This window comes from Botryllus schlosseri, chromosome 9 (genome assembly GCF_051294905.1).
Source record: "Botryllus schlosseri isolate E-star chromosome 9, Bs_hap1, whole genome shotgun sequence".
Taxonomy (NCBI): Eukaryota; Metazoa; Chordata; class Ascidiacea; order Stolidobranchia; family Styelidae; genus Botryllus; species Botryllus schlosseri.
In genome coordinates, this window is record NC_137244.1 from 19,381,098 (window position 1) to 19,408,667 (window position 27,570).

Below are 27,570 nucleotides of genomic sequence, written 5' to 3' on the forward strand. Positions count from 1 at the left end.
ACTCCGCTGTCGGGTGGTTATAATGTGGCCTACGAACATTGAACATCCTCGAAATTTGCTATCTTGAAGGAATATTTATTAGTAGTATTTCTATTACTACAAATTCGAGAAATGTGTTGGAAAAAATCACGCCAATTTCAACGTATACTCAGAAGTTCTTCGCGGGCCGAATGAAATAATTTAGCGGGCGCGGGTCGTATGTTTGACACCCCTGATGTAGCTATACAGTTACTGACATATCTTATTAGCAGTTCTACGTGAGTGAAACAACGCATTTTTACATGTATATTTAACTTTATATTCGTTATTTGATTCAAGATAAATGACCAATTGATCTCTTTAACAGAGCTAGTAAAATATATTGAATTTGAATGATCACTCATACTCCGAAAATTCAATTTGACTTGAATTGTGACTTGACTTGTGACTTGACTTGACTTGACTTGACTTGACTCGAGTCACCTCCAAAAAACGAGTGACTTGACTTGACTCGAGTCATCTTCGAAAATCGATTGACTTGACTTGACTCGAGTCAAAATGTGCAATGACTCGAGATGACTCGTGACTCGAAGGTAGTGACTTGATCCCAACACTGCCGTACTGGCCATCCCCGTCGCCGCGATAGCTCAGTCGGGAGAGCGTCAGACTGAAGATCTGAAGGTCCCTGGTTCAATCCCGGGTCGCGGCATATTTTGTCACTAAAATTTTACAGTTTAGAAAAGGACCTCTATTTTGACGCGTCACGCTACATAGGATAGGTTTCCGAAGTAGATCTCCGAAATGAAATTATTTAGCCTATTTTCATTGCTTTTAATTCGTGAAAAGCAAAATACACATTACACACAAACATGAAACATACACTCATACAGTGGGCAAAATCGAGTACCTGAGTGATTCGATTCTGAATCACGTATTACGCTTCGAGTCGAGTCGGGGATTCCAGTAACCCTCATTATGACGCCGTAACAGAATGTATTATGTCAAAGTTCAAATATGTACCTTTTACGCCACCGTATATGCGCCACCAATATAATGCCTGTTATCCATACCATTAAATATACTTTGGTGTTTTTTCGACCATACCGCTTTTATTCCACTTGGTGACAATGTTGTGGAATAATCATGACTTCGGAAATGTGCTACGTCCAGTAACCTTCGTAGCTTTGTACTATATATGTTTCGTATGCTACGATACCGACAATCAAGGTTTCAAGGCTTCAGCAGTGGAAATTAGTATCGAAACTATAATTCTCGTTGATAAAATAACTTTCAGTGGTGAGAAGCGTATAATTTCAGTACTCGAAAAAATCGTCTTTTACTACTCGACTCGAATCATGAAAATTTATAGTCGATTCAGATTCGAGTAGTCCTACTCGAATCATTGTGCCCAGCCCTAGAGACAATACCGCTTATTTTTGCAATTCGCCAAGAATGCTACTCACTCACGGGGTATACGCATACTCCATGCTAAATATTATGCCGATCCTAGTCAAAGCAATTATAGCCACGAGTGTAGGAACAAACCGAAGATGTTTCATCTGCGATGCTGTTGCTGACTAAATCAAACATATCGAAAACCTAAATGGAAATGGTACTGACGAGTGACGACGTGGCCGTTACTTGCGCCTTGCGCAGCGGTTCAGAATGCTTTGCGGAGTATGAGTTGAAATTGGACTTGCAAATTTGTCTCTGAGTCAGGGCTTAGTCCAGATTTCTAATGCGTTCAGTCCGATTCAAGTCACGTCGTTTCATAGGGCGGTAACACAAGTCCAGTCAAGGCATTCAAAAACCTTGACTCGGGTCATCCATGAGATTCCTAACACTGCTATATAGGTACGGATTACGCTTAGAATTGTCCAGCTATTTTTATTGTTGAATTAAAAGGTCAGTACAATGAGTTATATTCATCACGAACTAGACGCCGTATCTTTATTTCCATCTAAATCAATTTTGCCTACGATACGAACTTGCGAGTTCACTATTTATCGACCAACCATGACGAAGCTGTATAAAGTCATTTTCTACCAGTCGAAGTAGTACAACATCCACCCGAGAAAATCGCAAGAGCTTCAATCACAAAGTCGCGAATTTTACGCCGTAAAATGGCTCCATAAAGCGTCTAACGAAATAAGCATCAGGTTGAGTGTGTTGACAAAGCAAACTATCGAAAGAAAACCGTCCGATCTCGCAGAGAGGTGAACGAACTTGTGATGTATGAGTGTACCGGCGCATCACAGCCCATCGCCACCGACTTCCAAGTGTTATGGATGATTTTGTCCGGCATTGATGGCGATTCATTCTGATGGGAAATGTAGCTGAAGGACCAACGCGAGCTGCGGAGGCGCGTACTACGCCCTATTGTTAATTGAACAAATACACTTACAATGGCTCGGCCGCGCTTTGATTTGGGAGTATAGGTACCTTGGAAGTGGGCGGTTGCAAACAAACTATTGACAACACGACAAGCGGGGTGTGTATAGAGGAAGTCAAATATGATCCTGGTAATTGAATGCCTCTACGTATTTGATGCATCACCTCCGACTTGATACAGTTTCCGGTTTATATACGCTTTAGACCAGAGATATAGTCACGGTCACATATGCTGATGCGTGGTGATGCCAAACTAATCTATGACGCAGCATTTATGATGGCAATCATGTCAAGAACACGTCAAATTTCTGAATAGATTACAATCTGTAAGTGTGGTATGTTTCAATTTGGTGGACGCGCTTACATGTTGGTAAGGGTCCTCGACTTCTTGTGTGCATACCTAAGGCCATATCTGATGAGCTATGTTCATTATTTTTCGGGGAACGTTTTTAACGCCACAATCTTTCGCCTGATACCATCAACCGCAATAAATCCCAAATAATATCTGATATTTGCAACAGATACTAAAATGCTTTGACATCATTATTCATATAATTAGGGGCCATCGAGAATACGCAAAGTGAAAATAAATTGATCCTGATTTGTTCGGTCGCGATTGTAATTCGAATGATCTGGAAATCATGATAGTGACGTAATTATTACTAAGGCATGGCCCGTCCTAATAGAAGCCGCCGGAACTCATCTGTTACCATACGATGGTTCCTGAAAGTCTATCGTGATAGCATGTAAATCACATCACAGATGGTACAGCTGCGTGAGTATAGGTTCACAGAATGCAGTAATGCAGAATGCAGCAGTGCATATTGCATGTAACGGGGGCCTGAAAATGTAAACAAATCCTCCGCTAAAAAAATGTGTCGTGGGATAAAATGCTTAATGGGAAGCGATAGGAAGTCGATCCAACATTCGTGATCTTGCGAAGAATCGGTCACAGCATGTCCCATCCGTTTGAGGCACGTAACGAAGTCAAGATTTGAAAATAATCCCTAAACTTAGACGCTGGAATTCATTTAACTGAAACGCGAAGTCGCGAACAGCTTGAAACAAAAGATATACATCCGATTCCTGAACTACATGGCATTCTTTTGCGGGCAGTCGCAAGGTTACGTTAGCGATACAACGCAAACACTGACAACGCAGGTAAATATATTGAATATCCTTCAGGAGCGTCGTATCGTATTCGACAGCCCATTTTCAGGTTCAAAGTGCAGATGAGCAAAGCGATAACAGATGTTGCGGTCTAATTAGGAGATTCTAAATGAGCATGGATTGTATCTTTCGATCCATGCTGAGTCGGGCCTGTGACAGCCTCAGCCCAGTGTGGTAAACTCTCACATTATCTTGTTTATTTACCTGTCAATTCGTCGCGCAATCGGGGATAACGTTATAACATTCATTGCTCGTGTTCAAGGTACCGCGGGAATGTCTTCCCACTAATCATGTGTTCGTTAGAATTAATCTTGTAAAGTTTACCTATTTCAAGCCGTGGATACCTGCAAACATAATTTACAAATACATATCGCTTTAGTTTAGATAATAGATAAGATTTAAAAACGTGGCTTCTACGAAAAATACGTTACTCTACATCGACGAGCACGCGAGTATGCCAGGATAATCCTTAAAATAGTGAATGGCACGTGAAACAATTATGTTCTATTTTTAGCAAATCATCGTTTAATGTGATTGATCGATTGTCTATTGCAGTCCGTCAGTTCTTTTCGCGAAATCCTGAAGCGCCTCTCGCGAAACTAACAGAGGCTGATGAAGGCGGTCGCGTGTGATCCGTTGAAATAGCGTGTCTATTTCAATGCTCAAATTTCGACACGACTCGCCAAGATATGATTTATGCGCCGGATTGACCGGCGCTTTGCATATTTAGGCCTATTCTATGAATGTAAGTTTCGCTAGTCGTGTTCTGTAACTACAGGGTTACGAAGCGGGGTGGAGTAGATAAACTTCATGATGTTGGCACCAGCTTTTGTACCGAAATCAACAAGAAACGAGACTAATCCGAATATATTAGCCGCATCATTTCAAATTCGATGCAAGCGGGGCTACGGTCTGTGCGAGAAATGGTGATTGAGTGTGTAAAAAACGAATTGTGAGTTGCGTTATTTCACGTAGTAGTGGTATAAACTCATATAAACACTGCAATGACCGGTACTGTCAGCAGTTAGCACCAGCAGTATGTCAAAGTAGCATTAACAACATCAGATGTTCTGAGATAAGTAGTATTTCGTTTCATAATACTCGTCACAGGTGCTCAAAGTCATCAGCTTTATGATACTCAAGTAAAAGTAGGCTAGAAGTAACGTTGGAATTTTCGACTCGATTACAAGTAGAAATAGCAATTACATAGAAATCTCAAAACTACTTCAAGTAGAAGTAAAAAATTAAGATCTAGAAAGTAGTAGCGTAGTGGTGGCGATAAGCGCCTTCTACCCGGGCGGCCCAGGTTCGATTCCGCGTCGGAGGTTGGGCTCCTCTGTTCTTACGGCGACAGAAAAAGCCCAAATCAGTACCGATGAAAGAGCTCACTCACAAGGAATGGAAGGAGCAAGACAGAGCCGTGGAATAGAGACTAACATCGAAAAAGAACTGTGACATCGGGCACTAGATCGATGTTAATCCCAGTTTAAGAGACCGCAACTGGTCGTTCGGCATCCTCCTATCGGTTCATTACATCGCATTGTACATTGTGTGTGTCTTGCTCAGATGAAAATATAATCTGCCGATTATTGATCAATGTAAGTAGTTTCGGCAAGTGGATTGGGTCGATAGCAGTTAATCAAAGGGGCTAGCCATCCACTTTTGAAATTGTGGCGTGCTTCTTCACGACTAAAGCAAAATGACTGATGACACTACGAATAATGACATTTTCGAAGATAAATTCGGTTACCACGAAACATGGGCTCTTGCGTCCAGTTGTGATGACGATTTCACACATAAAAGCGATGCAACAATAACTCAAAGCTGTCTTCTTCATTACGAAATCCAAAGTGAAAAGAGTGTGTAGTTTTGTCTAAAAAAACTGAAGTATGATAGAGTCTAAAAACATATAACCAATAAACCATATTGACTATGTAGTACCTGGGGTGTCAAACATATGGCCCGCGGGCCGCATCCGACCCGCCAAACGATTTCATCCGGCCCGCGAAGCAATTCTGAGTAGAATGAAACATTCTCATATTTTCCAGCACATTTGTAACAAATTTTGAGATTTTTGCAGGAAATACTTCCATGTTCATAGGCCCCATTATAACCACCCGAGACCCGACTACGGCACTGTGGTTTCACTCTAGTTACCACTAGTAAAAAGTCGGTGAAATAGGCTTCCAATTTCAGGAAGTCAAAAAGTGCACACTAAGTTTAGAGTTTTAAACAAATTGGACCTAAAGTAGTTATTCACTTTCGACCCAATAGATTCCCAGACATGAGAGAAACCGGACTCGCGGTTGAATTATTATAGAATCAATTCCAACGTCCACGTTTCCTTCAACAAATATCTTGTATTCTTCACAATGCATATATGCTGACGCCAGATTACGACTAAATCAAATGGAGCCTAGAATATGCCAACTTATATCGTCGTTAACCTAACGCCACTGTTTTAGCGGTTCTTGACTGTATTCACCGGTACACTCCTTGTATTTTTGCCAACTCCATTATTCGTGAATAAAGGTGTTGCCACCTGCTACTTTGAAAACCCTAGATCCGTGTATTATCTATATATGTATTCAATGGAAAAGCAAGAGCACGGGGTAACATTTTGGAATGAGTTGGCCAGTGGTGGCTTTTGGGGTGGGCGAGGTGGGCGGTCGCCCGCCCCCCCCCCCTGGTCGAAGGGCCCCCTTATTTAGATTATGCGCTTTGTTCAAGAATAATAACGAATAAACATGGAAATACGTGTACCAAGCAAGATTATGATTCCGTACAGATGTGTCAATCATCATCAAATCTCTGCATTTGTTAGAAAAGTCCCGTATATCCCGATAATCATCACGTCACTGCATGCGGTAGAATTACTTAGTTTTGATGTAGTCTATCCTTGCACACATGCAATAATAGAGATGGCCGAATCCAGCACCTGGCCCAACCTGGCCGGGGTGAAAGATAGATCACAATAACAGATGCGAAAGGGGGGTCTGGGGGCGGAGGCCCCCAGAAGTTACGGTTGGATACCTAAAGGAGGCCCCCACTGCAGCTGGCTGGTCCGGCCCGCAAGCGATTTGAAGGCTTGCATCCGGCCCGCGACACAATTTGAGTTTGACACCCCTGTACAAGCATGCAGGCAAAACCTACGTTAGCACTTCGTTACTGACCACCTCTGATAATCGCCATCTTTTTGTTGAAGTGGGTGGTGAAATTCTCGCCAGCTTTGTCAAGCTCCGCTGCGAGCGTATGCAGAAGCGAATACCGCGCGTTGGCTCGTGAGCATGATGGATGACTTTACGGCACGCGGTCGCGATGGCGACAAGACAGATTGCAATCGACCGTGACCGAAAATGCACTCGTCACAAGACTTTGACGAATCATTTTCCGATTAATCGTTCGGAAGTTGCGTGTCGTTCATCATTGATCGCGCTGATTCAACATTTCTGTCGAGTATCAAATTTTCATATTTCTATAATTGAGCGACGCGACAATGCCTCTATTGTCGGAACGTCAAGAAAATGACTTTCATGTGTTATTATTCATCACCGTCCCGTCAATGAAACTGGATAATGTCCAATTTGTCAAATACCGGTACTCGCATATACAGTACACTTATCCCTTGCATTGCACGTATGCACAATCTGGGTATATGTCGTTACTCCTAACAGGCGTAACATAGATCATGCGACGGGAAATAGTGTGCATTCCAGTCTTACAGCGTATTTTTGGTATTAACTTAAATAATAATATTAATAATAATTAACAAAGACTATAGTTATAGTTGGTATATAGTTATAGTTTGGATTCTATCATTTCTAACACAAAAATATTGAATTTATAGATGTATTAGTCTACTTCATAAATCCGATGATCCCTGGTATGGGATGTTAAATTGTTATGGGTTATTAGGTAAGTAATATACCCAGGGCCTTTGGATGGGCAACACGGGCGCGGGATACTAGGCGTGGGTCATTACTGCTGAAATTCAAGTGGATAATGCCGCGCGTGTTTTATTTCGTAATCAGGACCTCGGTAGCTTTCGATTGATACCAATTTTATAAAATTTCGCGCTTGGCAAGTCGGTCACAAATTACCGTCAAATTGCCTTTAGCCAAATGGAAAGTGTGACGTAGACCAATCGCAATGAGCCGTGAGATTTTCTCATGTCCACGCCATTGTAAGACACTTATGGTGCTACTATGCGTATATCATTGTTCCAACACGCAATGGGTGAATGGCCAATAAGCGGATACATAATGAGCATTAACTTGTATTTCTACATGATTGATTTTATAATGTTATATGGCCTACTATCATCGGCCCTGTCTGACTAAGAATAATGAAATTGACTTCTCTTCGGAGTGAATATGAATTTTTCAATCTGCAGTTATGCGGACTGAATTATCGTGAATGCAATATCGCACAGTATATTTCGCATACCTTTCTAGCGAGTCGCATCGCACGGATATTAAAACTGCGGAAAAGGCGTGAGAAAAAATGAGTTTAAAGCCATTTCGAAATGACTAAAAGTGCCGGTAACCCCTCGGTCGATTGTGTTTACCGTCGGCCACCACTCTCGAATTGTAAAATTTTACGGATTATGACAAATCTCGTTTTATCTACATTTACCGATAAATTCGTCTTGTCCCGCAACGCAATGTTTATCTTTCGCGATTATAAAGTTACCGATGTGCGGTTGCGATTCCACTCCAATGTCATGCGGTCGTAACCGACATGCCATGCGGGAATTACGAGCGTCACCCCGTACAGATAAAACCGATCCTGTATAGGGTAAGGAATATTATGTACGTATGTATGTATATATATACGCGTGTTTATCTTGTTGTGACCTAATGTCATAACGTAGACATGTAGTGATTGGAGCTTTCGTTATACCGCAGTGGTTCTTAGCTTTAACTGACACGGGGAACACCTACGCTAATCTGCAAGTCATCGCGGAACCCCAATTTTCGCTGAGTCATAAAATCAAAATTCTACCGCAATACACGTTTAACAACACTTCTAATACACTACTATAGATTACTGATGTATACAAAATTAGGGTTACCATACGTTCTCTTTTAAGAGGATTTGTCCTCTTTTTTGACATTTTTGAAGGTGTCCACGGGGGACGCCCAAATGTCCTCTTTTTTAAAAAAAAAAGTGTATACTTCTGGACACGAGTCGGAAAAATGCTCTTTTTTTAGTCAACCAACTAATATATTTACCTATTTTTCCGGATTTTGCTCCGGTATTGTAAGTCTGGAATTTTTACAAAGTGTCCTCTTTTCAGATTCCCAAAATATGGTAACCCTAACAATATGAACTGTGCGTCAAAAGAGAATAAAAATAACAAAACCACTAAAATAGTATACGTGTGTGTATGATTTCTGTTACTCCCACTCAGAGACCAATGCAGAATCCGAGGTTTCGCCTTGGATAGTGTCATCGTATTGTTCGGTTGGAAAGCAACAGTGCGATGCCAACCAATTGCTTAATTGCAAATGAGCTTACAAATATTGGACATAGAATTAGCATTTCAGAAGGACGGGATTGCGAATTCGAACCCCAACATCCCCTGCATACGCCTTTACACGAAGTACCACCACAACAGTAACAATCATATACTGATCGGGTTAAATTATACCTGCAACCAATGATGGCCATGATTTGCGAGCCCTCAATCATTTGTATGAGTTTAGTGTGTGTCTGGACTTCAAGGGATCACCGGTTAAGAAACGCTGTTTTAGCAGGAACCAATGTGTTTGGCGAGCTGCAAGACGAATTCATGCTGTATCGCTTTCGTAATTGCGCGAAGCTTGTTTCTTTCGGTGGGTGCGAACTCTCGCACAGTTGTTATCATATTCTCCCACCCCATCTCTCTCTCTCTCTCCCTCTCTCTCTCCCCCTCTCTCTCTCTCTCTCTATTTCTCTCTCTCGCAATATATCTTTGTGAAGTTGGGGGGCGTTCTTCTATGCATTTTGACACTACTGCTACATCTATACTAACAATTTATGACGCCACGAAGCGTGAAACGTGAACGCTGTCCTGTTTTTTAAATGTTGGGCATGCAGTATTGTAATGCATTGAAAGGTGTCGATAAGTCGCGACGAAGTTTATTAATTGAACATATTTGTAGCAACTATAATTTTTTTTTTCTTTTCCAATCGACCATATATTACTTGGAGAAACTTTCGCACGTGTCTACAGGACACCCTGGGTATAGCATACTCAAGAAGAACTTTATAGCATAGCGAGAGGCCTATCAAAATATAAGTAATCGCATAGGCGTCGCATTGCGTATACTTGAAGTACCGTCAGTGATTAGTTTGTCCACAATAGCAGCATTTGCGATATTGCGTGAAAATATATATTTTTAATAAATCAAGAGGGGTGCGATGGAAGCATATGCTCATCCATATCGCTTCCTATTATTTGCAGCAATTTTATTGATGAATGTCTCTCTGTGTCGCGTGGAAAACCCTTATACCGCATGCATTCAAAGTATAACAACAGTGAATAAAAAATTCTAGTGTATCAGATGTATAAAATATTATATTTGTCAATTTATTAGGCTCTGTTTTAATTGATTCACGAATAACCAACGAAGACAGCGCAAGGCGACGTCACCATTTCTTGTTTGATATCAAGATTTTGTCTTCCACGAATTCCCCGTAAAATTATCTTTTGTCACTCTGTTAATCGCACATTCTATTTTTTTTTCCATTACGATGGCTTTCCGGTGACATCTATGAGCAATCACATTATGTATACCATAGATTTCGCTTGCGATAGTGGGAGGCTTGATAAAATCAAGTGTATGTCTGCAATCGAATGTTATAGTAACCACACGCGCTTTTAGCGGCGAATTCCTCTTAAACTGATAGGCGGAAAGCGCAGATACGCAAACTTGTCAACATGCGACTTTATCGCCACCACGATCCTTTGAAATTTGTAATTTATGATAACGACTCAGTGATTGGCTATTCAGGTCCTGAATATAGTTTGGAGTGGGTAAATTCCGTAATGTGTCTCTATACCTGTCTATACGTGTAGCGTACGTTTGCTATTCTTTATTGTAGCGGACACACTCCAGCTTATGCATAAATTCAGTATCTACATAATGAGCCGATGTTTTAGGAATTCCTTCCCGTCGGTAGACTTTCTATGTAAGACTCCGGAACTTATCAACTGAATAGGGCTGTGGAAATATATATCTGAGAAGTATAAAGTATTGGGAAGAGTTTCAAAAAGTAACCTCCCACCATGTTTTGTGTGTACCCTCAAGAAGCGACACAATTTTTACCGTGAGCCTCGAATCATTTTTCTCGGCCCAGCGAGTTGTTTATGTGGGAATATTGCTCGGATTGAGGATTCATTCTGACAGGTGCGCTATTCTTTCGTACCGCCTTGCGCCATTTGATTCCACGTACGATCAGTCCGAGGTCATAGGTGAATCCAGGAGACTACAGCACCCACACCATTATAGTTGAACACTGCGCAGCTTGGATTTCATATATCCAGACAGATACTTTGATAGTATCTGTATAATATCTGGTGTAGAGAGAAGCATAAATATCTCATATAACAATTCTCGTGTAATCCCATCACACTGTACGATGGGAAGGGAATGAGATTATGGGTATCATATTTCTGTGAGAAATGTATCAATATAAGCCTACTTATCTGATATATACTATTAGAGGTGCGATGGAGACGTACGTGGATCCACGGCGGTTACCACCTGGCCAGTGGCCACCAGACATGGGGTAATGGCGATTAGTAATCGTAATCGATTACGACGATTACAGCATTTTCAAGTAATCGTAATCGCAATCGATTACATTCGAAAAAATTCCCAAATAATCGTAATCGTAATCGACTACTTCCCATATTTAATCGATTTCTTTGTGAAAGAACGATTACTTTTTATTTGTACAGGACTATGACATAAACTGAACATTCGTTAACATGAACAAGGATTATACCAGTTAGTGATAGCACAAACGTCAGATTTCAAAATGACACTGCTCATTATTACGTCAGAAGTGGCCTATAGCTTTGCTCGTCATTGCGGATGTATGAAGTATCCAGCTATCCACACATAGCGAATAGATATTCGATGTACATTGGTGTGATTGTAAGAACACTCACCCTGCTGTATATCAGGTTATCGGGATAGTTAATCACCACTCTGCCTAGTTTAAAATAGTAACTTATGTATTGATGTTTGGTATGCTTAGTTAAACGCAGTTTGACCGTTGCTGCTTGGCGAGCTGTAGGCTTATGTAGCACGAACGTACACCGGACAAAGGTTTGAAATTTTGTAGGCCTACTCGTCAAATAAAACATTATGGTTTCCACGACGAAGCATTAAGAATCAACAGCTGTTGATATATATCATAACCGAGCCGTTTCTCGTAATGGCTGCTTGTATTACTTTATCTGTATTAAGTTGAAGGCAGAATTTTATGTTCACTTTCTCTAATTCTCATATGATTCTGCTTGAAACGGGCGCCAATCGTTATTTCACAATGCTTTACTCAACATTTGAACCTGTCGCCATAGCCATCGGCTTGTATATCCTCCTCGCCCAGACGTAGCAGATTAAAAGAAATACTTGCGTGAGACGCAAACACGAATTGCCATGTCCGTCCATGCTCTGTGCGTGCCCGGGTGGCATTTGCATTGTGGGCTCAAATTGGACGGACCAGACTATTAAGTCACGCCCACCCAGTTCGGCTATTGACAATGGACTCATACCCCAAGTTTCGGCCAATGTCTTTCATTAGTAGCACACTTTGTGGATTATCATGTTGGCCGAAACTGCATATGATTTTTGGTGCGCCGTGGCGCGGTATTGAGTGGCACCTAAATGCCTGTTACTATAAATTATGCATGCTTTTTTTCTTGAGGAGGAGACGTATGTATTTCAAAATCAAACTACATAGAGACATTTAAATCGCGATGGTCGTAGAACATTTTCAAGTTCATGAAATCTCTCGAAAATAGTCTATAATTTGTGTTGGTTTACGAAATAAGCCTATCTTTGATTCCCTTTCGAGCTCGCTCTCCACCCTATAAGGAAATTTTGGGTGCGGCAATTGCGGACGTAGCAAGAATGCAAATCGTTGGGTGTGATAAATCGTCCTCTACAAAATGGGCACTGGTAGGCTACTTTATGACGTAACAAACGAATGTTGCATCTTTTATAAAGAAAGTTGTTATCTCATCAGGCCTCTCAGTTTCAGTGCTATCCATATGTTGTCTTCCAATATAACTTTTAAGATGCAAAATAACTGTAATCGTGAGTAATCGTGATTACTTTTCCAATGTAATCGTAATCGTAATCGACTACTTCCTGATTTTGCTGTAATCGTAATCGTAATCGTAATCGCGTCATTCAGAAGTAATCGTAATCGCAATCGATTACATTCACGAAGTAATCACCCCATGTCTGGTGGCCACACGCCGAAGATTAGTGACTGCTTACCCACGCGTAACTTGTTGATTTATCGTCAACGCATCCGAGTGGGCAATAAACATGCTCTGTCGAGTATGTGCTTGACGAGCCCCTATATAAACGTGAAATTGAACTGAAGTATAGAGACTGTTCCGAAACTGTAATTCAAAGATAAACGGAACACTGATATCGCGTTACGAAAGGCATTCGCGATTGCGGGTATAAAGTACCATTTAATTGGACTGTTGTATACAGCGAGATTCCTATATGCTGATATTTCGTAAAAGGGGATTGTTATCAACGTGCGTCACAACAATAAAAGAATCACTTTCCTGTTCTGTCACACATACCTCAATAGCAGAGGAATATCGCGATACCAACCGCAACTTGGACCGATTTCCATTATTTTCAGTACCCAATTTCCGCGTGAATCATTAGATAAATGATGGAAGTGTGCACTTGATATCAAGTGCGTTACCTTTACCTGAACAGCGTGACAGGCCGCAGCACCTGGTACGGCAATGGCACGAGCGAGCAACACGAAAGGCAACATTGTGACGCAACCACCGTCACCCTATACTGTACACAAGCATTTTCTCATAGCGGATGCGATTCATTGAAACCGCGGATTCCTATTTGATTTGATATTGAAAGACTGGATGCAAATCTTTTGACCCAACGACATAATTTCTCTTCACTGTTGGGTATGTCCGATTATGCATAAATTTAGTGTAAACTAATCACCTGAATAACATATTAAGATTAGGATTATTGAAATAAACCCGAACAATTTCTGCTGACATTCATCAGTGGTAATCCTCAGTAACTAGGAAAGAATTGAAAAAACACTGTATATCAACAATCGTATTCCGGTTCATTTCAGTTTATTATTCAATTGTTTATTATTCAAAGTTCTACATCCATCCAAAAGTATTTGAAAAGTAATCGACGATGATATTTGTTCAAAAATCAAATCAGGACCGTGTACAGACGTGGGCGTGGCGAGGCCGTGCTGGGTAAGGCAAGAATCGAGATTCAACAATAAAGTAACACCGCGAGATTTCACTGTGACTACAGAATCATATTGATGTCTTGTTCAAAAACACACACCCAGTGAACGCCCGTCTATTGTCTGCTGCGTTCAATGAATTGAACAGATAAAAAATTATGTCAATGTCAAAATAAAATTATACTATCTGTTGGTTCATTGGAGAAGAATTCGCCGATCACAACCTACGCCTAAAGTTCAGGGTGAATAAACTACATACATGTACTTTGCAGTAGCACATTAACCATAAGCAACTGTGTATACCACACGTACAAGTCATACCTGTTTTATACGTCGTGTAGTCTCGATATAAAACCGTCTGTCTCTCCCTCTCTCTCTCAGCTACATGATTTGCGGCTGTGTGGTCTACGGATCGAGCGGCTATCATTACATAATGTAAAGATTCAGCATGTGTTTTCAAGATAGAAATGACTTCACGCGTGGTATTAAGAAAGTGCCACGCTAGAATCGCTGCCGACATCCCACAAGATAGCCAACAAAGTCGTTGTTTGCTGTACTTTGATTCATCAGAGTAGACCAGCTCTCAAAGCTAACTGCCTTTGGATTGATTGTTTTTTACTCTTGTGACAAATACGCAAACATAAACTAGATCTATAAGTTGCGAATGGATAAGGAAGACTTGTGAATCATATGAAAACGTTCCCATTTCTCTGATTTCCCAGCGCGAAACGCTATCGAAAGAGGTCGAGTAATATACGATAAGGCGAACAAACAAATACATGTCTTGCACACGGAATTGTTCTTTCCGACGTTATCAAAATATCTGACATAATTAATTGCTTGTACGATATCATCTTCGCGAGATGCAAAAAAATGTTGTACCGCCACTCGTCGCTTTGATGGCGATTTTTGTGTGATTAGCGATCTTCGTGAATGCACTTCGCGGGATAGGAATTCCGTATGATAAATTTGGTCGGTGCAATGTGTAATTTGCTACCTCATTTTGACAGTGGTATGATTTATTGACGAATTATGAGACCGACGAGGATACTCGAGTCTTGTTAAGTAAACTGTCGCAAGTGTCACAAGTTTTACGAGTTAGGGAGAGAATGTAAGGCTATCAACTCTCGTACCCATCGGAAATGTAACGGATTCGAGAATATAATCGAAAACCGAATTGGTCGGTGGCTTATGGAATATATGATTCAAAATCATCCGCTACGGAAAACATTCCGCATAATTGTATTGTATCCACTACAAAATGACAAAGCTTGATTCCAACCGGGTTGTTATTTTTTCATGTCGAATTTGAACTTGTTGGTGCTTATTCGGTTTAAATGTGTTCGTCACACACATGTTCCACTTGGTATGATGTACCTGTACAATTTCAAATCGATGAGTACAGTACACACTACACCTATAGATGCAAGAGGCACGCTGGATGCCAAATTACTCCTACCAATTTTAAGGGTAACCTTGTTAGTGGCGAATTAACATCGTTGCCTATCATTGTTTCCAATTCCGCACGTGTCGGATGATAAATTTGGAGCTTGTTATATCAATATGCGGTTGTAGGACGAAGCAAGCAGCCTTCCGAAGCGCCGATCAGCAAAAGCGTTGGTCGTGTGGGCCAAATACCATATATATCTCTAGCTTCCAGCTACTGGAATCAGCATCAAGCGTATAACATCGATCGCGATGGATACACAGCCAGCACCCCTACCAGGTTATTGCATCTCTATCAGGCAAACTGGTCCTATCATCATATGTATTTGATATAATGAGGAGAGAATAGAGGAATTAAAAATAAAATGCTCTTGCGTGCGTATCGCTTTTTGTTGGCCTGATAATCTATAATCTTGCCATGTCTATGGTAGGCCTACTCTCCATCGTAGCATTTAATTGTAACGCTGTGGTGATACGTGTGAAGACTGGAGAGTTGGACTCATTGGACACTGGGCACTGGGCAGTAATAAATCGAATCATTTTGTAATTCCTGTTGATTTATTACGAGTTGACCTCACTATATGTCACCATTCGATATGTATCAGCATGCCACACGGAATTGTGCATGGTATACTAATACTACACACAGTGCACCAGTTGCATTCGGAGAATTCAACATCTTCGAGAGACCGTGACCAATATTTCAGATCTAAGCCTATCACATCCAATGTCACTGCACGTCTCAGTACCAATCAGTCAGGCATCACCAAAACTACCGCACGACATATCGACAACTTCAAAAGGGAAGATGGTCCGATGTACGCTCTCTTGCATTCGCGCAATGCGCATACGCTTTGTGGTTCTTGAAAAGTCGCGCTGACGCCCGAAAGTGTATAATGATACGGATTACGCATTTCATAAAGTTGTCGTAAGGCGTGACGAAATTTGATACGCGCGCGTTGCGTGGAAGAGTTCTGACTTATACACCGTCATCACTACAGTCGTTACTATGAAATAATGTGCGGGACTATTTGGTCCTATCAAGCAAAGCTGCATGTGCATGTGCGTACATAAATAACAAGCCCAAATCATGGCCTATCAAGCAACGTTTCAGTTAGCGTCCGCAGCGTATTGGGACTGTTTGCTGTTGGACTTGATTGGATGAACATTAACGGTCCCTATGCAGACGTTGCGTTAAGTCAAATGTTTTCGAGCTGACTTAGTCGAGTATACAGATCTTGGCCGGGTGACTGATCCTATCATATACCATTAGATAGCCTGATACCGCCCACGCGCCCTTCCTTATCACAGATGCAGGAATTGATTACAGTCATTAAATGGAAACGATGCCTCCTTTAGTGACCCGGCGAATGGCAACGTCGCTGTAAAGACTGAACTATCTTTATCGCTAGAAGTTATAGCGACATTAATTTAAATAGCTCGGATGTTACTCACATCTCCGCATTTTTGCTTCATGCGTCGAGTAAAGCTTACACACCTATCAGTGATCCGGGCGTTGTCGGTATTTTGCAAGGTCCTCTATGCCAGCGTTACGATAAACTCCTAACTAAAGAAATGTAACACTGATAATGATAATGTATAGGAAAATAGACGTCAATGTGCAAGATGTGCCGCAGTTTATTTAGCGTTCACTATCCTCATCCTTTATAGACCATCATCTCTTCGTATAACATTGCATTATTCTGGACGATAATCCTAACTGTAAATCTCGATGCGGACAGCAATGTCGGCAGGTCTCTGAACAAAATCGTTTTATGCGCATTGGGTCATATTTTCCAGAAGATGTGAGTCTTGTTATAAGTGCATCCCATCTATTGACCCTTATGCACACGAGCACACTAAACGAATCTTTGGTATTTACTTTCTCGTTTATGGGACGATCATAAGAACAGGGCCTTTAAACCCGGTTTATTGAAGCTCTTCAGTTATGCATTCTCGGAATTATGTGGATAACGAGGAATGTTTTAAAGGCGTTACAAGAAGAAACAGTTCAATTGAATGAGATATTTTGCAGTGCATCGATCGCTATGTGATTTTCTTATTTATTTCAATATGTCTGCTGATCAGTCGTGATAACATTAGCTCTGATGAAAGAAAAAATGCAAAAGGCGCGAGTTAAAGATAGTACAACAACAGGATAGCCTGTACTTTCTTCGCCGCTTGCGCCAATAAATAGCATTGTGCCCCGTCCATTGGTATACCGGTGAGCATTTCCCATTCCGACAGAGGTGTGGCTTGTAACGGCGATAAAACGGATGTGTAAAATCTATTGTCGCAAAGTTTAATATTTCTCCAACAATTCAGGTATAGTGTATTTAATCGCCTAAATCTCCACACTCAGCCCGCAGCTGTTACTTTGCTATATAGGCGCTCTGGTATATATTTATTTGACTTCGTGAACCGTGTAAGTCTGGATCCACAATGGAGTATGTATGGTTTGTGTTTATGGGCGCGGTGTATCCTTAAGGAAATCTTTTTCTCCGCACGCAGTTGTTTGAGTCGATTCGGGTTATGCTGAAATAAGGATCTGGTGCTTTTTATTCGCGAATTTCGAATAGGCCTTATAAGTAGAAAGTCATTGTTTAGAAGCACCACTGGCCAAAGTTTTATTGTATGTGTGCTATCCTTACACAATTATTTCTATATTGATCAATGTTCTGCACCCTACACATCATATTTAGATACAAATAAACAATGATGTTTTCTCATGGTATCGACAAACTGACACATCTTTGTGCTATAATCAATTTGCTGTTTATGCATGACAACGTACGGATTGTGTACGTGCCAAATTCAAAATGTCTATTTCAACGATAGATACATTAATCTTCGGCTTTGAGTGACATATATATTCCGAAAGTAGTTTGCCGCCGGATTTGTCGCAATAGGGCATCATTTTTTACACAGATTTGCGCTACCGGAAACTATGCATTGACACCGCTGGCCGGTATCCAGAGCGATGTACATTTGGCGTCTCATTACGTTTGTCGGTCACACTTTGAAAAGATATATTAATTTATGCACATATTTACACAGAGTGCGTGTGATACCAATTCCTACGTGATAGAATTCACTCAATCATGACATTAATCTATCTGTCGTCGACCGCGCCACTTCGAAAATGTAACGCGAAAAAATCCCGGCGACGCCGTTGTTTCGTAATAGGTGACAAAATAGGGAGCCGTGCTCGCCGGGAATAACGGAAAAAAGAAATGGCCGGAGCTGCTCCTATAAAACAAGCGACGATTTAATGTTGACAGTATACGTCAGCCAACAGCCAACGGAAATATATCCCGGGGTGCCGATGCAACGATATTCTAAACCTTTTATATATAGTATTTCGGGACGTTTAGCTCTTTTCCGTTTGCTCTCATGCAAATTGAAATGGTGCATAATATAATTATGTAGACGTGTGCAGGCCAGCGCGGAATATTAAACCACTGCAAAACCAGGCTAACTGTAGAAATTATCTCATCACTTTTAGATATTTATTAGCGAAAGCAAAACCTTCAAGCATGAGCACACAGATCGTCGAACAGGGACATGGCGAAGACGTGACAGCGCAAAAACAAATCAGCGGGTCTTGCGAAGGCAAAGGCGCGTCGAGCCCGTGCGTGCCCTGGCCTATTCCGCCCCCGAATCCGAAGCCCGAGGTGAAATATACTAAGGTGAGTCGTGTTTGTTTTGATTCGTTTTGATGCGTACAGCGAAAACTCCAAGGATAGATTGTTATGTAATTCAATTTTGGATTGGTTTCGTTCTGCCGTTTCGGTGTGAAGTGTGAATAGATAGCTCCCGAGAGTAAGCAGAATAAGTTTTCAGATTAATTCGCGTCCGGCAATATTATAAGTATAGCTCCCAACCAAATCTTACGCATCCTCAAATTATATTGTGTTATACTCATGTCTAACCGCTACTACGAGCTTAACGCCCCCTTAGCCGTCTCTAAACAAAACTTATCAGCGCTCAGCAACGCTTTTCATTTTCTATAATAATACGCAGTTTTATCAGAATCCCGGCCCTGTGAATATAGTTGTAAACGAATGCTCCGAAGAATGTCACTCACAGAAAGTACGGTGCAGTCACGTACAATGTATTGACAAAGTGACGCGTGTATTGGGTTGAAGCTTGATAGGTGGCCGTCCCGGTTTTAAATGAGCGCATAAAAATTATTATCAGCGGCACATACCGTGTGTAAATGTACCCGTAAACAAATAAGATATCGTTGCAAATTTATGGAGTACATAAAGCGGGCGCTGCGACTGACGCATTCGCTGTAATTGCTTGTAAACGCTGCCGGAGACGGGATTCGACAATGCAAAATCAATTTTCCCATAGCGGCGTTCCGCGATTTGCTTGTCGGCCCGAAATTGCTGTCGACGACGGTAACGGAGATGTTGTGAGTCAAGTATCGCATATGTCACTCCCGGTTTTATTGGGCGGTCATGAAAGAAGGACACAATGACTCTAGTAATCAAGTGCCAGATAACACACACTGTACACTACAGAGGCTTGTGTCTAAGAGTTGGACTGCTCAGTGCTCATATATGCTGGGATGCGCGTATTTCTATCAGACTCCGCGACGCTTCGTCATGTGAAATTGTAATTGGACGGACACTGCCAGCTACGACCAGACAGGAGATATTGTAGTTTGAAGCAAATTTTATAGGTCCAAACAGTAAATTGCTACGCGGTATCATCAGTCATGACTATATGCGGTGTCGATTTCATATCCGTGCAAATAGTATATATATATTACGACTCATCCGGTATGACGAATACAAGACGATGTCAACCAGATCAGTTATAAGCAATATAGCAATAACTGATACCTCGATTCGATTACTCATAGCGAGCGTAACCATGGAAACTACGAACCCAAAATTTCGCCACTTTAACGACACGCTGATACGCCACGTTGCTGCGTAAACTTACCGCTGTTTTTATTAATACCACGCTGGCTATCGCATTCCTTCATGTAATTCGGGGTCAGATAACGCCGGAAGTGTCGTAGGCTCCACAATACAGCCTATATACTCGGTGAGCCTTTTTATGCACAAACGCATAGCGGATGCATCATAGCACGCGATCGTAAAATTCGACGAGCTCGGACGCTACAGATTGTCGGCTGAGATGATAAGATCCCTATCTCCGGATTCGTTATCTACTTCACGCCTGGCGGAGACCGGAAATACTCGCTTTCGAAGGATTTAGTCATAATTCCAGTCATATCTTACGTAACAGCGAGTAAAGTATGCGTTTCGTTATAAAGTAATTATGACGACATAGTTCTGTCGAACATTTTCGTGCGAATATAATTTGGGTGAGATGAATATCAACACCCCAAAATTCCCATTAGAAACAGTAAGACAATTTGTAATAGGCTTGACATAAAAGTTTAGTTCGAATAACTGAAAAAATATAAATATCGGACAATAACCTGGTAATTACGATGGTGTATACATTATTACAGGAGTTTCAAAATAACATAACACGTTTTCCGGGCTTGGGTTACAGTAAAACAAACAACCCCATGCTTGCATAATTGCGTATGTCGATAAGCCAAAATGTCAGCACACTACGCTAGTATCGAGGCGGGTGAAGTATTATTGCATTCATTAGTAACCTAGTTTTAGTGTGGCCTGAGCCCTACCCACAGACTGGCGTAGAAAAAGTGTCACGTGCCGCGCAGCGATGATCTGATATTCTCCCTCCAGCCCATTTGTAACAATATATTTGGTTGGACGGGAACCTGAATGTCATAATATGGAACTATGCCGATCGCTACAATATCGAATTCTACTTGCTGCGTTGATGATACTACTTCCCGTTAGCAATGAAATACGAAATTATATCGAATTGCTTAGCAATTTTCCTATCGAAGGCGTGAGTGAATTACGAAATATAAATGATTATGGCGAATAGTATTTACGAGTGTTAACAAATGACTATGCAGTGAACACGAATTTATCATTTGGCTGTGCAACATTCCAATACAAACCATGTCATCTATAATTATGTTTGTGCAAATTTTCTGTCAAAAAAACTACACTGTGTCGAATTCTTTTAACATGTTAAACGCAGATATGGGTACAAATTGCGAATCGAATTGTAATCAAAGTACCATCGAAGCTAGGATGCATATCGCCCAATAAGAAACTATACTGTCATTTGTAGCATGTTTACTAATAATTTGCAACATCATGTGTACAATGAAATTTTCCAATTGGCTTTATATCAGCCCATGACAAGCAAGTATACATAACCACTATCGTTATCGCTCATTATTGTTAACGCCTTGTTACGGAGCATCAACAAAACATTGCTACGCTGACCGTGTCGATAACGATTATAGACATTGTGTATCCGGAGACTTGATTATGTTGATATTGTGCCATTCCTGTCGTCAGACAAGATGACAGTCGGTAAGATACAATAATTAAGGAACTACACGGGTGTTAAAATATGATGTCCTTAAACTGCTAAGAATTCGTTATCTCTTCAGATGTTTATTAACAATGAATGGCTCGATTCGCAAAGCGGAAAGACGTTTCCAACTCTAAACCCATCGACGGAAGAGATCAACGCAGAAGTGTCGCTAGCTGACAAGGTAAGCAATAAGCATGTCTATAAAAATACAGCCCCACGCATACGCTATCGGTCACGGTCGTTGATGTAATAACCGTACGCGAAATCCCTTGCGTTACGTTGACGGATGCCAGTGTTCCACGAAACTTCGGATTTCCACAAACGGAACTATAACACTTGAGACAACAAGCATCGTTTTTATGTATCATATCAGATTTAAGAAAGGGCAATGAGCATTACATTATTAGGCAAGATATACAAACCAAGGAATTGTTAGAAATTTGTATCCTGTGTGTGCTTACTTGAAATCGAGCCAACATCGTATGTCGTATCCAGTGCGTGGGATAGAATGTCATATATATAGTGGATGCTTCGTATACTCCTTTGCGACGGCCGAGCACTTCCCATTTCTCAAATATACACATTGTTATTCATTATCCACCACACAGGACGATGTTGACAAAGCTGTGATAGCTGCCAGAAACGCATTAAAGTACTCAGAATGGCGATATATGGACGCGTCAGACAGAGGTGTGCTGATGAACAAATTGGCCGACAAGATAGACGAGAACAAATACTACCTCGCGGTAAGATGGCCATTCAGTTTCTGAGTACCGATACCCGGGATATGTATACGACAATTTGTTTCACAGTGCCTTGAGAGTGCCGACAGTGGCAAGCCTTACACGCACACGTTTTTCATGGACACTTTGGGAATTTCCAAAATTTTACGGTACTACGCTGGTTGGACCGATAAGATACACGGGAAGACCGTACCAGTCGATGGCGATTACCTCAGTTTTACAAAAATCCAACCTCTTGGAGTATGCGGGCTAATTCTACCGGTACTGCAGGATAAAATATCTTCGAAGCTCACCTCTGAAAATCTACTATGCATTTCAGTGGAATATGCCGTTGCTGACGCTAGCCATGAAATTGGGACCTGCGCTGTGCTGCGGAAACACAGTTGTGATCAAGCCATCCGAGCTGACGCCTCTGACCGCTCTTTTTGTCGCTTCACTCGCCGTAGAAGCGGGATTCCCCGCAGGCGTGATCAATGTAGTGGCGGGAGACGGTGAAACGGGAAGCTTGATAGCTGAGCATAGCGACGTTAATATGGTGTCATTTACTGGAACTGTGAAGGCAAGTTGATCCAGAGGTGGTCGGTAACGACTTCTACTTTTTCGGAGTAATCAAGCAGTATTTGCTTAATTGTACTTTTCAGTTCAGCTCAGTTTATTGTTACTATTTACTGACTCAAGTGGTTGTGTTTTTACACTACATCCACTCATCCTGACTTAAACAGATTTTAGGCAAGACACTTGCTTTTTACCATTTGAATTTTGAATAGATGAAATTAATTTTTTGATGAGTTTGTATCACTGTATGAGTGAAATTATAATACGGACTGCGTGAAATAGCCCCCGTGCTACGGTCACTGAATCTGGTTTCAACGTTTGTAGCAATTTGTACGTACTGTCATCACTCTCTTTGCGTTAGTTGCGAAGATACATCTTTCCATTTCGATTAGCCGCGACTCCCCGACCATATCTACTTTTTAAACTATAGGCCTATACTTACTTGTGTACTTCTGGGACTTTCATTCTCTAGTTCCACTTTAGTAATTGGACATGTCTTGGATAGGCTACTTCCACTTGTGCTTGATTAAAAATTTACTACTTACTTCTACTTCTACTTAGTACTAATGTTGGCTACTTTGATCACTTCTGCTGTTCAGTTTTCTCATATATATCAGTTTAAATTGCTTGTTACAATGATCCGAGGGAAGTCATCCCTGTAACGCATATATACGCCGTATTACATCGGCAAGACAGACCCAAGCAATGGGACTATGGCATGCATTTTCCTATCCTTGACTGTGCAGTGTGCACTGTGCAGTACACGCTTCTCTATGGGTGACGACATTCACAGATCAGAGATGAATCAAAGTTTGAAATTTTCTATTAGGTGGGAAAACTCATCGAGCAAGCAGCTGGACGAAGCAACATGAAGAAGTTAAATCTGGAGCTGTCTGGCAACAATCCAATCATCATTCTTCCTGATACAGAGGGTAAGCGTATTGTTGGATTGGTCTAACACTGCCACAATTACACGATATACGTAGGGTTTTTCTCGGTTCACGCTGTCATTAGGCTCCTTAATAGCAAGTGTCGTTATATTTCAGTGGACAACGCAGTCGAGCAGTCGCATCAAGCAATTTTCATGAACCAGGGACAAATGTGCACAGCCGGGTCAAGGACGTTTGTCCACGAAGACATATACGATGAATTCGTCACTAAGAGCGTAGCCAGGGCCAAGAAGCGTGTTGTAGCGCCACCCTGCGAGCTCTTTTGTGAACAGAGCGCTCAGGTTTGTTGGCAAATTATCTTTGCGTCGCATTCGTTCTCACAACTTAATTTGGTCTGTTACATGCATGTATTTCGCCATATGCAGGTAAAATCTTGGAATTATCCCTGAAGGACGTTCTCTTGACAGGTTTTACGCACTGCATGTTATGGCTAAAGACTACTAAATTTAGGGATTTTAGCAGCGTATGGCCTACTTCCGCTGCTTTTCAAACAATAGATTCAGTGATCCTGCTCACACAAAGGTTATATCTCCCCGCCATTTTATTTTTTGGTAACAATACACTTTCAAAGGCGGTGTTTGCAAGCACCCGCTTTTCGTAATGACTTTGCTCGAAAACCAAGATAATTGCACAATAGCCATCAAACCGACTCGCACGTATGACCATATATTTACTGCATATTAATGCATAGCAAGTCGTTCCGGGTTGTAGCTGAGTGGTATGGTATATTCTCCTTTCCCTCACAACTCGATGCGCTGCATCTTCAACCGTTCCAACGCGGCAATAATGTCGCCTTTCAAATCCATTACCGATACTCGCGGTCCCCAATTACCGATAACTTGTCCTTTTTCGTCCACAAGATATTTCCAAAAATTCCAAGTGGGTTCATGGCCGTTAGAGCTCTCTGTAATGAAAAGCACCCTATCACATATATTATATACGAAGTAAAACATAAGTGACATATAGAAGCGCTCACTTGATAGGTAGCTAAAGACTGGATCAACTTCGTGCCCCACGACTTTTGTCTTGCCAAAAAGCGGGAATTTCACGCCGTATTGCGATTTCACGTGATTAGCAATCGCGTGATTTTCGTACGGTTCTTGGTTGCCGAACTGATTGCAAGGAAATGCCAGTATTGTAAATGGTTCGTTGTTTTCAATCGCCAATTCATCGTACAATGCGACCATCTCTTTATAATGCTCGTCCGTGTAACCACATTCGCTTGCTACATTCACAACGAGAGTTACCTGAACAGCAGATAAGAAATGTGACCTAATTCCATCACCTCGCTTGAGACTTGTAACAAGCACTATTGAAGCACACTAACTATACCTTCCCTCTGTAAGACTCCAAAGAAGTCAATTCGTTGTTGAGATTTCTCACATTGAACGAGTATAATCCGCCTTTACTCTTTGAATGACCAGAAGAAATCAGTCCGCAACAAAACAAAAGCCAGAGCAACTTGTCCATCTTAATAAGTATAGCGCGTTGCCGCGTTCTCTGTGATATACCTGAAATTAAGCAATCGGTTTCCCATGTGTCTCTCAGGTGCCTCTATTTTCGAATGTTGTTTTGTAGCCCTATGTCGACATCTAACGGTCGTAACAACTAATCGTCTCTCTCAGATCAGTGAACCCCTTCTGAACCGAGTTCTCGAATTCGTAAAAAACGGAGAGAAGGAAGGTGCGAAACTTCTTTGCGGAGGCCAGAGACACGGAGATAAAGGTTTTTTTATGCAACCAACGGTATTTTCCGAAGTGGAGGACCACATGAGCATTGCTAAGGAAGAAGTAAGTTGTTATAAATACAGCTTACAAAACACAAAACTGTAGTGATGATACGAATTTTCTTTAAAAGATTTTCGGACCGGTACAATGTATATTCAAATTCAAAACGATTGATGAGGTCATCCGAAGGGCAAACAATACGCCTTATGGACTTGTCGCCGGGATATTCACCAACGACATCAACTCAGCCTTTGATGTCGCGAGTCGATTGGAAACAGGCACTGTTTGGTAAGTCCAAACACTTTCATGAAATTGAACCGGAGATGAGCTATTGTATATTGTATTATTTTTACATTCAAGGATCAATTGTTATAACGCTTTCGCGACGCAAACACCCTTTGGAGGAACAAAATTGTCGGGAAAGGGCAAAGAAATGTGAGAGAAGCTATATATGTTTAAGTATAGAAATACAAATACCTGGTGTTCTCCTTTTCTGTTCATTTAAAGTTGATATGTATATAAATCCTTTCCATGATAATAAAATGTATTAATTCGCAGGGGTAAAGATGCGATAAAAGAATTCTCTGAAACCAAGACTGTAACGTTGAAAATTCCACAAATCAAAAATCAATTGAAAGTCCGTGAGTACAGTTCAACGAAATTGGATCAACAAGATACCGCGGTAGAAAATGAATAGCTGACGAACGGTGGATTATATGAACAAAGCACATCTACGATGGCCTTATGAACTGTCGTAGGCCTAACAGCCACCTGCATGTGCGAAGTGAGAAATGCGAGAATTCGTCACAGATTGCGATATCCGAAGTTACAATAGCCTTGTTAAGGTTGAATCTTGGATTGTACACATTTATTTCTCATGCTATGTCATTACTCAATTTCGCAACAAATATTTCAATACAATTTGTACATTTTGTAAGTCTGATTTCTCTCGAGTCAAGTGTTACTTTTGTGACCTGCAGGATATGGATTATATGAGCTTTACGACCAGCGATCAGGCCATGCGGTTGTTCTTATATTACAGTCAAGAATTTTGAGTAGCCTATATTTATATGCATCTGATGAGTAGGCCTACCGCGATTTTATTACCTAAAATAACGGACGATTTTGCACTAAATATGAAAATTTTAACATTTTTTGACAATAAAAAACTTAATTTTGACAAAATTTTGCCTTCATGTAGGCGTTTTCACACATAATGTTAGAAATGCACTACTTTTCTTCATTTTTGGTTGGAACTGTCCAATGATATATATACATTGGAACTGTCTGTCCGTGCATCGCGCGATCTCTCACCCATGGATTGGTTCAAGCAGACTTGAACGAACTACTCATTTAGTTAGTTGACAGTCAACTGACATTTTTCAGTAGTTGTAGTTGCAGGTTTTGAAAATTAAGTAGTTCTAGTTGCGGATTTTGAAAAGTGAGTAATTCTAGTTGAAGACTTGGAAAATTCGGTAGCTCTAGTTTAATATTTGAGAAAAATATTAGTTACCAAACAAACTAGAAAGCATGCTCGTCGATTTTCGTGAATCGAGATACATGGTGGTTGTTTGTGGTATCCATGGTGTTACTAGTATGGTCATATGGTCGATTACATTGGTCATAGACCGATATTCCTTCTTTTTGATTCTGTATCTGCCGACTTGTAACACGGCCGAC

The 27,570-nt window shown here is 41.1% G+C and overlaps 3 protein-coding genes and 1 non-coding gene across 4 annotated transcripts in view; 3 read left to right on the forward strand and 1 right to left on the reverse strand.

The window, feature by feature from the left end:
• The window catches only part of LOC145446089 (acylcarnitine hydrolase-like), a 282,243-nt gene that overhangs the window by 225,229 nt on the left and 29,444 nt on the right, over positions 1 to 27,570 (forward strand). The window lies entirely within an intron of this gene.
• On the forward strand, positions 616 to 688 carry Trnaf-gaa (transfer RNA phenylalanine (anticodon GAA)). The gene has a single exon. It is a non-coding gene; the product is annotated as a tRNA-Phe (tRNA).
• On the forward strand, positions 18,001 to 26,827 carry LOC145446075 (aldehyde dehydrogenase, mitochondrial-like). The gene is made up of 11 exons (XM_080324258.1): positions 18,001 to 19,154; positions 21,992 to 22,096; positions 22,524 to 22,661; positions 22,728 to 22,919; positions 22,978 to 23,217; positions 24,043 to 24,145; positions 24,260 to 24,444; positions 25,789 to 25,953; positions 26,021 to 26,178; positions 26,251 to 26,325; positions 26,449 to 26,827. Exons 1-11 carry the CDS (start codon positions 19,002 to 19,004, stop codon positions 26,585 to 26,587), a joined length of 1,653 nt encoding a protein of 550 aa, XP_080180384.1. The 5' UTR covers positions 18,001 to 19,001; the 3' UTR covers positions 26,588 to 26,827.
• On the reverse strand, positions 24,687 to 25,693 carry LOC145446086 (glutathione peroxidase 7-like). The gene is made up of 3 exons (XM_080324274.1): positions 25,496 to 25,693; positions 25,140 to 25,410; positions 24,687 to 25,067 (listed from the first exon to the last, which is right to left on the reverse strand). Exons 1-3 carry the CDS (start codon positions 25,631 to 25,633, stop codon positions 24,904 to 24,906), a joined length of 573 nt encoding a protein of 190 aa, XP_080180400.1. The 5' UTR covers positions 25,634 to 25,693; the 3' UTR covers positions 24,687 to 24,903.